The 16,669-nt window shown below is 40.4% G+C and overlaps 1 protein-coding gene across 1 annotated transcript; it reads left to right on the top strand.

Moving 5' to 3' along the window:
- The first annotated feature begins 11,567 nt into the window (after nucleotides 1-11,567).
- LOC115920230 (calcium-activated chloride channel regulator family member 3-like) lies at nucleotides 11,568-14,949 on the top strand. Its single transcript, XM_030975546.1, has 4 exons — nucleotides 11,568-11,747; nucleotides 13,539-13,662; nucleotides 14,391-14,683; nucleotides 14,944-14,949. Exons 1-4 carry the CDS (start codon nucleotides 11,568-11,570, stop codon nucleotides 14,947-14,949), a joined length of 603 nt encoding a protein of 200 aa, XP_030831406.1.
- Nucleotides 14,950-16,669: the final 1,720 nt, after the last annotated feature.

Here is a 16,669-nt window from a genome sequence, read left to right as displayed (position 1 = left end):
GGGGGGGGCTAATTGCCCCTAGCTGTTGCAGTGCCCTGAACAGTTTGAGGGGGGGGGGGACACTCGCCTATAGTTGGTAGGCCTTTATTGCATAGCGCCGTATACGTTTTATCCATAACAAGGGAGGCTTAATTTATGTCTCAAACATTTTTTCCGGCCCGCGTATATTTATGTTTTATTTTGTTAGGTGCATTATACCCCCACGTTGTATTTCCGAACAGGTTGTGTATCCGGACAGTTGATTTAAAACGGTATTTGAAGAAGTCAAAATTTAATTTTCATAAATCTTCTATAACTATAATGTTCGAAAATACCATAAAGGAAAACTGAAGCATAACCAGGGCCCAAATTAAATTTGTGTCCACGGGGGCTCTTCAAAATAAAAAATAGACCCCGTGAACCTTCTCACGGGGGCTCTTTTAGTGCTGACGGGGGCTCTTATTTTAATACAAATTTCCATTGGATGAAACTCCTAAATTCCTTGGTATTTTATCATTATCATTTATTTAAGTCGGCATTCTCCCTCTTAGAAATTTACTTGTTACATAGCTGTATACTTTTATCCCCGTGATCAGTGGCGGATCCAGGGGGGGGGGGGGGGCGGGGGGCCGTCCTACCCCCCCCCCCCCTGGGAAAAAAGAAGGGGGAAAAGGGGGAAATTTTCTTCTTTCTTTTTTTTGAAAAAAGAAGTGTTCCTTTCCCACTTGTATCACAGAGAAACAACAATTTAAGTTAAGTCTAACGTTAACGTTAATTTGTTATTAAAATGTAGAGTACAGCCCTTGGCCTTAGACCTAATTTAGGTCGTAACTGTTACTGTTTGAAAATCTAAAGTAAAATTAGACAGTTTTCATGGTTAGACCAAGTAATTGAGAAAAAAAGTTTACCCGTCACTGAGACCAGGTCAATCAATCTTCTAGATCCATTATTAGGGTCTAAAGTTAGTAGATATAAGGTAGATGCAGGCGCGGATCCAGCGGGGGTGAGCGGGCCTTGCCCCCCCCCCCCTCTTCCGCAAAAGAGAGAGAGAGAGAGAGAGAGAGAGAAAGAGAGAGAAAGAGAGAGACGGAGAAGAGGGAAAGGGAAAGAGGAGAGAAAGGGAAAGAAAGAAGAGGAAGAAGAAAAGAAAAGGGGGAAGAAAAGAAAAGAGGAAAGAAGGAGATCGGGGGGGGGGGGGGCCGAAAGGGCCTTGCCTCCCAGGCTGTTGCCTCCCCCCAATAAAACAAAATAAGAGAGAAGGAAGGAAGGAAATGGAAAGAAAAAAGGAAAAGAGGAGATAAAGGGAAGGAAAATTGAGGAAGAAGTAAAGAAAAGAAGGGGGATATCATGCAGTTACAATTTTCCCGCCAACAAGTTGCTGATGGGGGTGGGGCAAAAGGCCTTTGCCTCCCCCGCCCCCGCTAAAAAAAGAGAGAGAAGGAAGGAAAAGGAAAAAAGGAGAGCTAAAAGGGACCAAAAAAGAGGAAGAAGAAAAAAAAAGGGCGAAAAGAATTTCGATGCGGTGTTCGAGTAGAATTCTGTGAGATGATGATATACTTTCTCGTAGCTTGATGCTACGAAGTCTCTCTATCCAGATATCTGTTGATAGTATTATAGAATATAGAAGCCTGATATGACCTTCTGCTCGTAACCGACAAGTCACCGCATTAAAATTAAATTGCAAAACACGATGGTGGATGAAACTTTCTAATATTCGAAGATATATGACCTTCAGACCATATTGTTTCATTATTTTTTATTCAATCAATCAACGTCAAAGAATTGATTTATCATCGCACTTCAATTTATTATTTCACCTTTTAATGTACTTTTATTCTTATGCATCACGAAAGAACACTGAATTGGATTCTTCAATGGTTGTTTTGATTAATTTCCTCCCCTTTCCTTCTCCCTGTTTAATACTGATAACATGTTCAATTTTTCTTAATCAAGACAAAATATTATTTTCATATTTTCTTTATGCAAGACAGGGAGAGAGAGAGAGAGAGAGAGAGAGAGAATATGTTAAGTGAGTATTATCGAGTACAACTATCAATTGTATCCTTTTCAATATTATTTAATTCGCTGAAAATCTTTATTTTATAATTGCACGGGGGCGATTTTGAATTTTGCAATCGCCCCCGTGGACAACGTGATGGGGGCGATTATGGAGCTCACGGGGGCGAATCGCCCATCGCCCCCGTGTATTTTGAGCGCTAACTGCATAACTATTAAAGCATTTGATAGGGTGAATCATGGATTGTTATTCAAGAAAATGAGTAACAGGGGCATTTCCCCGTATTTGATTAGAATATTGATATATTGGTATGGTCACCAGACTATGATGGTGAGATGAGGTAACTGCCTCTCTGGCACATTTCATGTTGGTAATGGTGTTCGGCAAGGAGGTATATTTGTCTTCATACTTATTTAATTTGTATTTGGATGATTTATATGTAAAATTGAATAACTGTGGTACTGGCTGTTCTGTTGGTAGTACCAAAGTTAATAATTTAATGTATGCTTATGATGATCGTGTTATGTTTATTCCATCATCTGCAGGTTTACAGAGCTTGCTAAATGTTTGTTCTCAGTTTGGTATAGACATGATGTTAAATGTAATGCGAAAAAGAATCAAGTTATGATTGTGAATTGTAAAGAACATTGTAAGTTGGTATTTCCAGATTTTTATTTGTGTGGTGCTAAACTTGATATTTGTAAAGAGGCTAAGTACCTGGGTCATTATTTAACTGAGGATCTGTGTGATGATAGAGATATTTAAAAACAGTTTCGTAAACATTATGCACAGGGTAACACTTCGTGCAGAAATTTTAAGATTGAATTAGTTTGAGCTTATTGTACACCGTTATATACTGCACATCTTCTGAGTAGGTATAAAGCTGGTATAAAAAGAGCAGTATAAAGAAGCTTACGGTAGCCTATAATGATGCTATGAGGATGATGATGATGATGGATACGAATACCGATACAGTGCGAGTCCAAAAAAAAAGTTTACACCTAGAAAATTGCTAATTATTTAAAAAATCACCAATGAACATTAAATTGTTATATGTCTTATGAAAGAGTGTTTTCTCCCGAATCATTTGGTACCATTTTTGTGTGGTATGTGTTCACGCTTTGATGAACAGGAGACATTGTTTGCGAGAGTGCAAAAATCGACTTGCGCCAAAGTTGCTTATGTGATGTTTGAATAAAACAATTGGGATATGGGTATTAATTCGGTCTTTGCATATCCAAATAACATCCCTAGCAAAATTGATCATGCCACACATATCAAATATCGAATATCGAATATCAACGAACTTTTATTCGCGCGTGTGTGGGTGTGTGTGACTTTGACCTTTGCAAAAAACATATGCAATGCATTTCATTTGATAGATTCAATTCATTCTCTCACTCCGCTAATCCCAATATAATACATACTTTAGACATCATTTTGGCGCAAGTCGATTTTTGCACTCTCGCAAACAATGCCACCTGTTCATCCAAGCGTGAACACCACACAAAAAAGATACCAAATGATTTGGGATAAAACACTCTTTCATAAGATGTATAATAATGTACTGTTCAAAAATGATTTTTAAAATAATTAGCAATTTTCTAGGTGTAAACTTTTATTTGACTCACATGCACGGTATGTGAATGTACCTGCATGTCAAGCTGTTGTAAGATATATAATTTTCAAGTTTATTCAGAGAATTGACTGACACTTCAGAAAATATGGATTGTTAAAATGCAAAGCAGTACAAGGTTCACCTCAGATTTATGGAAGTTCAGGGCCCTGTTTCATAAAACTTGATATCAATAACAAGTTACAAGCTACTGTTATAAGCTACTGAAATCATGGCCGCATCTGGATTGGCTGAGAGCAAATTTGTCATAGAAATCATTTTGTCACAGATAACAAGTTTTATGAACCAGGGCCCTGCAGTGGTTCAGTAGCTTGTTGCCCAGGGGTCTCAGTCAAATATAAATACTGTAAGCAAGCGTGACCAAGAAAACGCGTGTAAAGGGGTGTTTTTATGAAATTGTTAATTGGTTAAAAAACTTCAAATTTTCAAGAAAAAGGGTAGTTTTTCAAAATACTGCTGTACGCGTTTAGCGGTATTTTTCTAGATCCCGACTCCGAATTTAAAGCTGGTCTGGAAGCTGGTTATCTATAACCTTCGGTAACGTAAGCTTGCCAATGTAAAGAAACCACTATAATTTCCGTACCAGCATGTGAATTGCTTTTTTACGACCGGGGTTTACGACGACCCCGAAATGTAATCATTTTTTTTTTGAAGCCAAGGACTTATGGTGGCTGTGCATTAAATCCAATGCCATTTGGAAGTGGAAAGCTAGATGATATTGCTTCTATACTGGAATAGATGTTTACATTGCTAATTTTACATCTGAAGCGCAATTTGATATTTGTATATTTTGTACATTGTCTACAACTTAAATGGTAATCCCTATCGCGCCGTTCAAAATGCTCAAGGCCGGGGCTACACTTTTACAATACTTGTTTAGGAGTACACTTTTGTGAAATACCCGTTTAGGGTGTAAGTTCGGGGAGAAAAACACGAGAAATCCTCGTCTAGGGTGTATTTTGGCTTCTGAGATATAGAGGGTGTCTATATGACTGAGACCCCTGGGGCTTGTTGTCACAGTCCCAGGCGCGTAGCAAGGGGGGAGGGGCGGTGAGGGCGGTCGCCCCCCCCCCAAAACAAAAAGAGAGAAAGAGAAGAAAAAAAAGAAAGAGGACGTAGGAAGAACTTCAAGGGAAAAAAAGTCGAGAACTATACAACGAATCGTCTTCTTTCTCTAATAATTTAATGAAACGTCAAAGCTTCCGCGCTTCGCGCGGGATGGGGAAACTGAGTTCAAATTAAGGCTTAGGAGTCGAGAACGGTACAACGAATCGTCTTCTTTCTCTAATAATTTAATGAAACGTCAAAGCTCTGACATTTCATTAAATCATTAGAGAAAGAAGACGATTCGTTGTACCCTTCTCGACTCTTAATCCTTGTCTAGATTCAGTTTCTTTTGACGTTTCATAAAATTATTAGAGAAAGAAAACGATTCGTTGTACCGTTCTCGACCCTTAGTCCTTTTTCTTACTACGTCCTCTTCCTTTCTTCTTTCTCTATCTCTCTCTTTTTTTTTTGGCCGGTGTTTTTTTTGGGGGGGGGGGGCGACCGCCCCCACCGCCCACCTGGCTACGCGCCTGTCTCCTCTCTCTCTCTCATTATCTCTCTCTCCCACTCTCTACTTCTTTTTTGGACTTTTGCGCTTCGCGCTTAACATTTAGCTCGTTGCTTTAAACGCTGCGGCTTTGCATTTGGCGCACGGCATTTCTATGATGCTGTTGATTGAATAAATTGAATAAATTCATCAATTCCTGATGAAGCCGTGAGCGAGAATTCAATTTATTCTTGTCTCATATACGGTTGTCTCATTTACTTCGTTTTCTCCTTATATATATTCATGTATTCAGGGGCGTCGCTAGACCTTTTTCAGTGAGGGGGGGGGGGGGTATAGAGGCCAACGATTACCGACAAAACAAGCCACCAATTACCGAAAAAATTAAATGTCCCAATATCTACAAATTTAACCCTATAAACCCGGGGCCGAAGGCTAAATTGTTATGCGCAAATGGTCATTTTCGTCGACGACATAAATATACAAATTAGTTCGTCAACTTAGCTTTATCATAGCTATATATTTTAATGCAGGCGCGTAGCTACGATCTTATTTTAGGGAGGGGCGGTATTGAGCAAGCGAATCACTTAAAGAGCGCGCAAAGCTCGCTCCCTAGGTGGGGGAGGGGATGGGTGAAAGGCCTCCCGCGCGAAGCGCGGTTTTATTATGAAAAGAAGACGATTTGTTGTACCGTTCTCGACTCTTAATCCTTGTCTGAATTCAGTTTCCCCCTCTCGCGCGAAACGCGGGAGCTTCGAAGTTTCATTGTCTGAATTTTTCAAAAACGTTTCTTTGTCCTATAAAAATTCACAGTTCAGCGGGGAAAAAATTGCTGGCCGACCGACATAAAAAATCCCACCAAAATTGTACCCCCCCCTTTAGCGACGCCCCTGAATGTAGAGTGGCCAGAGCGGGTAGGCACAGGGCGTGGTGCTAAACTTACGGAGACACTTCGATGAAGACATACTTATTTCATGATTGCGTGTGTTGAACTGCCCTGGGCTTTACAACTTAAACCTCCAGGGTTTACTTTGCATATAGGTATTTACATGTTCATTTATATAATAAAAGGAAATAATGAATATTCAAATATCATAGGTAGCAAATAAAGGATGACTAATGGGGCTTTCACATATACACTCCGGGGTCCGTACGGCGAGTAAAAACAGACATTTTGGGAATTTTCGGCCGGTGTCCGGCCGGCTGCCGACAAGTTCCTACGGGCGCCGGGACAGTTTTCTAAGCCGTACGGGCCCCGTGGTGCTGAGTTGGCTGCTCCCAATTCTCCCGGCGTTTTTAACTGACCGTTAGCCCGTAGAAAACCCGTAAAGGGCCCGTGAGGCACCTTACGGGTCCCGTGCGGGCTCCGGACAGTGCCCGGACGGGCCCCTTACGAATTTGTTCTTCAATTTTAATAAAAAATATTTACGGGCGCCTTGCGGTGCTCAAGGGTTCAGTACGTGTACCCTACGGCGCCCTCACGGGCCCCTCAAGAGCCCCGGGTGATATGCACAACAACAGGCGTCTGCCGTCCGGGGGCCATTTAAAATGAATATTGCCCGTGCGGGTCCCTCACGGCGGCATCTCGAAATGTAAAACGCAGATTTAAATACAGGAGGTACGGATACCAGAGGACACATACAGAGTGAGTCAGAAAAAATGTCCCACTTTTTAAAAGTTGTATTGTTTGAAGTATGAATATTTAATGATGAGTTTTATGATATATGTCTTGATAGAGTTATCCTCCCAGTACATTTAGGTACCATTTTCATTTGAATTTCTGCATGCATGACTGAACATCAGACAATCTTTAAAAGACTGACAGATCTCACTTGTGCCAAGTTGCTAGGTGAGGAACAAAATAATGTTTTGAACAAAGACAGCCATTTTGTTCAATTATCCAATCAGCCAGACAGACAAAAACACACAAATACACGCACCCCCACACACACACACACATATATATATATATATATATATACGAACATGCACAGGCACACGTCCACAAATGAGCATTCCATTCCCGACAAGGCCTACCAAAACTGTTACTTTTTGTCGGGAATTCTTCTTATCGTACGAAAAGTTGAGTGGCCGCTGTCCTCTTGGTGCGTATTGGCGGATGTTGTGCTAGATGATGATGATGGTGATGATGATGATGATGATGATGAAGATTAAGATGATGACAATGATGACATGATCGTGGTAGTGAATGTGTTTAAAAGGGAAAGATTTTTACTTTAGGGTTATGCCACTTAAACATTCAGCGATCTTGATAAAAATCAATGCTCAATCAGAAAAGGGGCAATTATGAAATAATTGTCACCGTGTGTGTTGTGTGTGTTGTGTGTGTGCGTGTTGGTGTGTGCACGTGTCTGACTGTCTTTGTCCAATGCATTGTTTTATTCCTCACCAAGTAACTTGGCGCAAGTGAGATCTGGCAGTGTCTGATATTCAGTGATGCATGCAGGGATTCAAATGAAAATGGTACCTAAATGTACTGGGAGGATAACTCTATCAAGATATATCATGAAACCCATGATTAAATATTAATACTTCAGACAATACAACTTTTAAAAAGTGGGACATTTCTTCTGACTCACTCTGTAGTTCAGTGAACCGCACGGCACCCGGCCTGGCGCCTTGAGGACCCCGGCCGGGCCCCGGCAGGGCACCTTCCGGGAGCCATCGGTACACCTGCTCATCGGACGGAGCCCGTAAGGTTACCGGTCGGCACCCTGCCGGCACCTTGCCGGCACCCTGCCGGCACCCTTAAGGACGCCTTGCATTTCACTCGACCAATTTTCTCCGGGCACCTCCCGGGCGCCGCATAATATGTGACCACACATGCCGTAGAAATGAAAATCGGACGGTTCCCGTACGGTCTCTAAATCTACGGCAAGCCGCCGGGTAGGGAAAATCGTACGGGGCCCGGTTTATATGTGACCTAGGCATTACAGAGGAATGAAAACAAACATATAGGAGAGGACGATCAAGCACAATGATCTGCACCAATCTATAAATGTGAATTACTAAGTAGCCTGTTCACACTATAGCTCTACAATAAAAAAGCATTTGTAGCCTTACTTTTAAGCAGTTGAGGAAATTAATAAAAGTAGGCCTACTTGAAGAAATCGATGAATTGTAAGATATTCAGTGTATTTTTATTAAGTAAGACAAAGTACTAGGTGTTAAAATAACACACGTTTAACACCTTTGGAAAAATAATACCCAGGAACGTGAAAAACAGAACTTTTATTGTCACACATGCCTATAATCGGACATATTTAAAAACTGAAATGTGGCACCACCTAAAAAATATAATTCTGAGATCCTCCTTTGTCTTTAATTTGCACCTGGAAATAAATTCTTTGTTCCTCGTCTATGTCATCGCGGCGAAAAATTTCAGACTTTTCTTCTGTTGAGGAGCACATGCAGCCTCAGACAAATGTGCCAAAGAAATTTTGTCTTCTTGTGTATCTGGAAACAAAGTTTTGGGCAATAGTTTTCAAGTCCAGTTTATCTGTACGAGATTTATATATGTGTAATATTAAGCTTTGGTTGAGCTTCCTTTGGGTCATTGTACTTATCAGATAACTTTTGATCCGTTTCAAGACAGAGAATGTTCTCTCGCAAGTTGCCGTTGTAACCGGGATGGTAAGGTAAATGAGAAGAAGGATGTGCATCTCTGAGAATGATCTCTTATAGATTGGACTGTTGTTGAAAATCTCACAGATTGTTTTAAAGGGATAGTTGAGTTCTGTTGCAGAGGGCGCTACACAAAATAAAATGTTTATATTTGAATGGTAAGTCTGTAGATTATAGATATACATGAGTTTCATGCCTAGAATATAATGATTGGGGAGGAGGGGGGTTAATGATATCCAATCCCCGCAATAAGTATCGGGGGCGGCTCAATGATATCTGAGCCCCACTTAAACTATTGGGGGCTCAATGGTATCTTAGCCCCTAAGGACTCAATGATATCTGAGCCCCCCAATATATATATATATATATTTTTTTTTTTTTTTTTTTTTTTTCCCCAAGCCCCCCGGTTCCTAAGCCCATGTACAGGTCAATGAAGTCTACTTTTTGAAACTTAAAGGGATAGGGTAACTTTGTCTCAGGTTCTGAAACAAAATCCTGGAATGATAGTTATGGCTAGTTCTGACCGGAAAATGACTCAAAGTATGGCTAGCTGCCCCAGGGCCTTGTCCTATATACGGATCAGGGAAAAAAAATACTTCCAAAATTTCGGGAGCTACTTTTATGACTTTCGGGGGCTCTTTTTGGCATTTCGGGGGCTAATTCACCCCGAGCCCCTGATACGGATAAGTGAGTGCCCTGATGGGTCCACTTCTAACTCGAGTTTTTAGCCCTTCTTTCTTTACTTTTTCCTTTCCATTCTTTTTCGTTCCTTTCCTTTCTTTTTTTTTTCAAAGAGGGGGCGGGGGGCGGGTCCGTCGCCCCCCCCCGCGCCTGAGTGACACCCACATAAACTAAACTTATTTATTACCGAACAAAAAAATGAAGAAAGAGCCCCTCGACACCATAGGTGTAAGTATTCAGCCAGTTGCTACCCCGCCCCCCCCCCCCCCCCCCCAACCAAAATAAACCTTAAAAGTGATTTTTTGTTCTAATTCGATACCAGTGATTTACAGATGTTGCCCCCACCTTGGGCCCTAAGACTGGCCCCTGGATGCTCATCTGACCTTAATTTCAATGCCTAAAACCTCTGCGCTTCTGGGGGCTCCGCCCCTTGGACCATACGCCAATTAGTGACCTGCCAGTGACATGAATAAGGTATTAAAATATGCTCATCTGACCGTAATTAAATGCCCCTACCCCCTGAGCATCCGCCCATTTGTGCTACGCTCTACCTTATCTTAAGGACTCTAGCCTCCCCCACTCACTTTCAACCCCATTTTTAATCACTTTTATTTCCATTTAACTCCTTCATTAAACCTCGAAACGCCCCAAATACTTGGGGCGGGGCCTGGATCACGAGTATCAGTAGTGAGTTGGTTGAAGTACGAAGCCACGTACAAAAGTATAATCGATTACAACAGTTGTGGGGCCGATATCACGAGTATGCCTTCATAGAATAAAGGTTTTAAAGAAAATATTCACTTCTACTTTCAAAAGGACTGGCCCATTTGCATTAAAAAAAAATTGAAGAGAGTTATTATTATGTAATTTCTAGAAAAAAATGTCAACCATATGATTTACAATGAGTCTAAATACATTGATTTGCCGATTTGCTTCCTTTTATCAAATATACACATACAACAACGTGAGGACAGACTGTGCGGATATCAAACCGCACGGATCGTCCCTCGGACGATCCGTGCGAGCAGAAAACCCGCATATTATGTCTGACGGACAAACGAAACTGGTAGGACAAACGGCGCGGTCACACCGGATCACGCCTTTTCGCCTTCTCGGACCAAAAAAGCCGAGAAGACGAGGAATTATCTCGTCATCTCGGTGGCACTTTTAAGCTACCGTAGATAACCCAAGCTGAAACTGCGCTATTATACATCACATTCACAAAGCTGTTCTGCTAATTGTTCATGGTTCACTAACAACAAAAGCAGGGATGGGCGGATCCAGTCGGCGGCAGGGGAGGGGGCCAAAGAGGGGTACCAATTCGTGAGCAAATATTTAACGGCGAAAAGGCCAGCCGGTAAATAAGCGGGGAAGGGGGGGAAAGGAGCACTTTGTTTTTTGCCCCCCCCCCCAAAAAAAAGAAAATTGCGCAGGCCGATAATTCGCTCAGAGGGGGGGGGGGGGGGGGGGGGGGGGTAGTGAACACTATTTTTTTTTTAAAGGCCCTGGAAAATTTGAAAATTGCACCCCTCTCTTGAGCACCAGGGGAGGGGGCCCGTCTCCAATAAAAGTAAAATAAACGTGTTTTACCTGTTTTTACCCCGCCCCCTTGATCCACCACTGTGGGCGACAGTAACTTCAGTTTTATAGGGCCACGCGAAGGTAATGATCGAGCTATTGCGACACACGAATAACTAAGGGGAACTTATCCTCATTAAAAAACCATCTGCAATGATAACGACACGCACGTGCACTTTTAGTTCCGCAGAGCATTGTTAAAGATGTTTTTATCGCCAATCTATAAACGTTCAGCTTGACATATCTTGTCTTATACTTCGTGTTGATCTGCGAAAGAAATATCATCATCTTGATTCATTTCTTCAAATCATCTTAGAGATTGTAGAGGTCTAAAACAGATAAGTGACTCCAACATTGATTGATCACAGTGATTAAACAATTTGTGTAAATATAAGACAAGCACTATAGCTTCTGATTTTTTAATGTACACTTTGTATTAAGATACTCTACTTTATTCGACATCAAAAAGCTGCTAAGCAATGCTGGTCGAACGCCCCAGTTTGTCGTTTTATCTCTTGGTCTGCCTGATGGGAACCAAGATCTGCAAGGCACAACAGGATACTAATCCAATCGAGCTAGAGAATGGAGCTTATAACAACATACTCATCGCTATACACAAAGATGTCGAAGAAGATTCAATTATCATTGAAAATATCAAGGTAGGATTTTTTTTCTTGGGGTGCCAAGAGGGTACGTGTGTGAGTGTGTGTGTGTGTGGGGGGGGGGGGGTCACATCCTACTTGTACGATGATATATCAACCAAACCGTCTCCCTAATCCATCCCGATTCATTTATTCAATTAATCGGGGTAGAAACAAATAGAAAATAACAGATTTCAAAGTTGTTTGGTGGTTGGTAACCTAGCCTGGACTTAAAACCTTAAAATCTGTTGCTGGAGTTGCTTTGTAACCACACAGACATTGATGTAACAAGGCTCATCATCATGACGCAGAATACCAAATGACAAATAGAATCTTCAATGAATGGCATGACTTTTATTTTTATTTGATCTGATTTTATTTCGTCGAATAAGCTCCACCGTTTAATTAAATAACATACTTTCCAGAAAACCGGAGAGGCCGGTATTGCTGATTTCTTTAGTTTCCCATTTGTTCAGGATTTGGCAAATATGTGACTCGTTGCGGCTTGCCTTCCCTGCTTCTCTTTCCAGCAATCTCTCTCATATACACTGTTGGTCATAAAGATGGAATAAGTTTGTTTACTCCAATTTATGGAATGATTTGACAATGATTATTCCTAATAGATCTAGATTATAGTTTACATTCTCAGATTTTATTAAATAATAATTTGCGAGTGTTTGTTTTGCGTGACTGCTAAAGCATGTGTATGCTACTTATGCTTATCAACTAGGAGACCCACGTCCCCGGCCCCCCCCCCCCCCCCACTCAGGTTTCAAAATGACCGCATGCGTGTTGCCAAAATGTCCTTTTCGTAACAAAAGAAAAAGGTCGAGCCGTATTGACTTTACACACCGGACTTTTGCTGAAAAGGGGGGGGGGGGGGGTGCGGAAAAAGGCTCGTATACAAAAGAAAAAGGTCGAGCCGTATTGACTTTACACACCGGACTTTTGCTGAAAAGGGGGGGGGGGGTCGGTTGGAACACGCATATGCGTACCCTAAATTACACTGAGGGGGGGGGGGGGGCCGGGCCCACGTCCTTGAGTCATAACTGGCAGTAATAAGGATTAATGCCTCACAAAAGGGCACTAAACTACATCGACATGGTTTTGATCCTGGGACCTCACAGTTACGAGGCCAATGCTTACCCACCGAATCATGACTGTAAGCAGCGGGAGCTAGGGAAGGGGTCAGCCCCCACAAATGAAAAATAAAAAAATAAGAAAATGCGATAAATTATCAATAATCCTCATTACTGTCAGTTATGACTAAAGGACGTAGTTCCCCTAGTTAATAACCAATAAGAAGCATAGTAGCATACACATGCTTTAGCAGTCACGCAAAACAAACACTTGTAAATTATTATTCAAAAAAATCTGAGAATGTATACTATAATCTAGATCTATTAAGTATAAATCATTGTGAAAATCATGTAAACATACACATACACACACACACACACACACACACACACACACGCGCGCGCGCGCGCACACACACACACACACGCATACGTATATTATGCAGCGTATATGTAAATATATGTACGCACAACCAACAAACATTTTAATTCATTAATAAAGATCTGAGGCATAAACTTCATCAAGAACAAACCATATTTTCACAATAACTTCATGAAAAGAGTAATATCCCAGTCACACCCCAAGTGATCACACGTTGAGACAAACCTGATTCGGATTTTAAGGGTACGGTCAAAATGATGGCTTACTATTTCAAATGGTAACCTAGCTGTTTTATAATTTGATATCCAGCTAACCAGAAAGTATTGATGTTTTGTCTTATAAACACAGGATATCTTCAGGGCCGGGTCTTCTGTCCTTTTCTCCGCCACCAATCGCCGGGTCTACTTTGGGACTATCACGATCTTAGTCCCGCCCACTTGGTCCAGAAACTCTGAGTATCAAGTTGCACAACGTGAAGCCTATGAGAATGCTAACGTTCTCGTAACTAATCAACAGTCTTATCATCGTCCTTTGTTGATAACCCATTCAATTGTGGACGACAAGGAAGATTTATGCATTTATCCAAGACTTTCCTCATCGACCAAGGTTTACCCGAAAATCAATTTGGAGATTCTGGTAAGACGAACAGTTCCACCGAAATTTAGTTTTTCAAGTTTGACAACTACTTAGTTTTTTCTCTCTTTCATTATAATACGCACAAACACAATAGAGGACGGGTATGAGATGATGGAATTATAATCCTGAACGTTAAATGTTAACCTGGGAATGTTTGATAAAAAAATGGGATAGAAGCCACATAATCATAAACTTCCAAGTCTTCAACATACCCAGCTTTATTCTTAGAATAGAATATATATAGATCCCCTACTTTGCAGGAAATGAGGATATTCCAATTCCATCACTTTCAAGGGAAGAACCAATTTCAATCTAACTATATTGTATTGCCTATATAATTATATCATATTCTTCTAAAATACGGCTCATATTCTCTTGCTCAACAGGTGACGCCCAAGACTATAAAATTGTACTTGGCTGAATATCTTTGTTATATTAGTGGGAAATATGTATTAAATGCAATTTCAGACATTTATTTCTAAGCATGTATGCTTCATTCATTTCCATGCATAATTTCATATAATTATATGATATAATTGTATGATTTTGATTTGTTCGATGAAGGTAAAGTGATTGCCCGACAGTTTGCCAAACTCCGTTGGGGTGTGTTTGACGAAGATTACGTGCCAGGGACCGATGCTGAACCTTACTACCAATCGAACGCCATAACAAGTGACGGCTTTGAAGGAACAAGATGTTCTTCGGAAGTTCTTGGAAAACTCCTCATTGATGGAGTTGCTGGGGAGGAATGTCGTCCAGATAATTTCGGGGATTTACCCCCACTTTGTAGATTCGTGCCCGATGACTCTGGGCAAACTGCCAGGGCATCGTTATTGTTTGTATCCAACATTTACTCGGTAAGATTTAATGCTTGTAGAATAAGCAACAGCAATAAATTAAAGCTACGTATATTTACACAAACCGTTACGTTGAGATGTTATGCTTATACAAGCATTTTTTTCTCTCTCTCTCTGTGCAAATAAATGCTAAAGCCATATATCGAACCATAAAATTGAAGTGAATAGGCATATTGTGGGGGCGTCAGGAGTGTAAAGTCTGACAGACATGAGCGCTATACAAGAACCCATTATTGTTCTTGTTATTATATTCTAAATAGGTATGAATAATAAAATATGGCAATTTGAGGGGCTTTCCCGTCTGGAGTTATGCTCATTATAAAGTCCCTTTGTTTGACTGATTTTAGAAAAAGGAAGTTAAAAATAAGTTGCATTGTCAAATATTTGCACTGCGCAAATGAGGGATCTCTGAGAGGATGAATAAACCTTGAGGTCGACATTTCAGGCAATTTTTAGATCAGAGAATCCTTTTGAAATGTTCAGATAAGAACCTCGGCCATCCTTCAAGGGCCACTCTAACCCAATTATAAACATAGCTTTTCAAAACATGAATACACCTCTACTTATTCATATTTCAGCCTCTGATTTTTAAGAAAATCTCTTAATTGACAAAAAAACGATAATAGCCATCCATTTTCACAGTCCTCACGCTTCCTAGGCTACGCCCCTCGAAAAAGGTAATACGGTCACATGGCTTGATGACGCATTTGACATCATTGCGGGCATGTCCGATTTGATAATTTGATAATTTAATTATTAGGAATGACGAAATTGCCAGAAGCGTACTGGGATTATCAAGTGCATTTTATTTTTTTGGATAAATGTCATTTTTTTTCTTCAATTAATATCATAGTTTGCCCGTTTCATTTGACATTAGTTTGACATTTCATGCGTAAATCACCCTCCCTTTCACCGGAGAGGCGCCTGCAGTGACGTCAAATGCGTCATCAACGAAACTGGGCTTTTTTCTGCCGTTCTGAGTCGTCATTTTTACAGCTAGATTCCAGAATTTTTCATGATTTCTAATAAAAATCATTGTCATGTTCGGAATCTCCGTCAAAATCTATTCTACATGTCTTTTTTTCATTTTTCTTTTGCCCGTTTTGGTTAGAATGGCCCTTTCATTTGTGAAGAGATCTTTACTCTTAGTACTGCATTTAACTTTTTATTACCAAATCTAGAGAACCAAATCTGAGCCCGAAAACTCGCAAAGAAAACGTAGAATTGTGGTTTTATCTTTAATAGTTGTTATCAGGACATCAGACTGTAGCTCACTAATTAGGGCATAAATATTTCAGGTGGTGTATAGTAACGTTAAAAGAAAAAAAAAGGATCACTTGGTGTTCTGGGATGAAAGTTGGTAATTGCACGCAGAGATCTTTTTGTAATACATAATAATAGCTTGTTTATTAAGAATTTCCCCCATCAAGTCTTTCGTCTTCTTTGTGCATGGCTGATCGTCAACGAAACAGAGTTAAGTCTTTTGTCAACTCTGTTTGTTGCTACGGCAGGCAGTCATTCAAAACGAATTCGTTTAATCAAATTATGGAACTGCAAGCATTACTTTAAACTTGGTTATTCCTGGCTCACCGTCCGCCAAATGACTTTTTGATGCCCTCTCTTAAAATTGTTTTTAATCACTCATGCGTGGAATATGCATCATATGAGTTGCATCAAATGAAAAAGGAGGATCCAAACTTTACAAATATGTGTCATAATACTTAGTATAATTGTGATTAAATTATGATAAAACATCGATAATTTTCGGTTTCGTTTTTTCTTGGACGCACTGTATATTACGATATGAAAGATATGGTAAGGTCAATGTGTTATATAAATTGGTTAACAGTTAAAATTGACGTTGAGTATCATTAGAAGGTGTCTTTATTTTTATTTAAAATGATACCCCAGTTGTTACGATGTTAAGTCATGGACTGGCATAACATCAACATAAGGGGTAAGGTCAAAAGGAAAAAGTTGCAAAAT

The sequence above is a fragment of the Strongylocentrotus purpuratus genome, unplaced genomic scaffold (genome assembly GCF_000002235.5).
Source record: "Strongylocentrotus purpuratus isolate Spur 01 unplaced genomic scaffold, Spur_5.0 spur5_scaffold_8, whole genome shotgun sequence".
Lineage (NCBI taxonomy): Eukaryota > Metazoa > Echinodermata > Echinoidea > Camarodonta > Strongylocentrotidae > Strongylocentrotus > Strongylocentrotus purpuratus.
The sequence above is the reverse complement of the archived record's forward strand: the minus strand, read 5'-3'. Positions and strand labels throughout refer to the sequence as shown.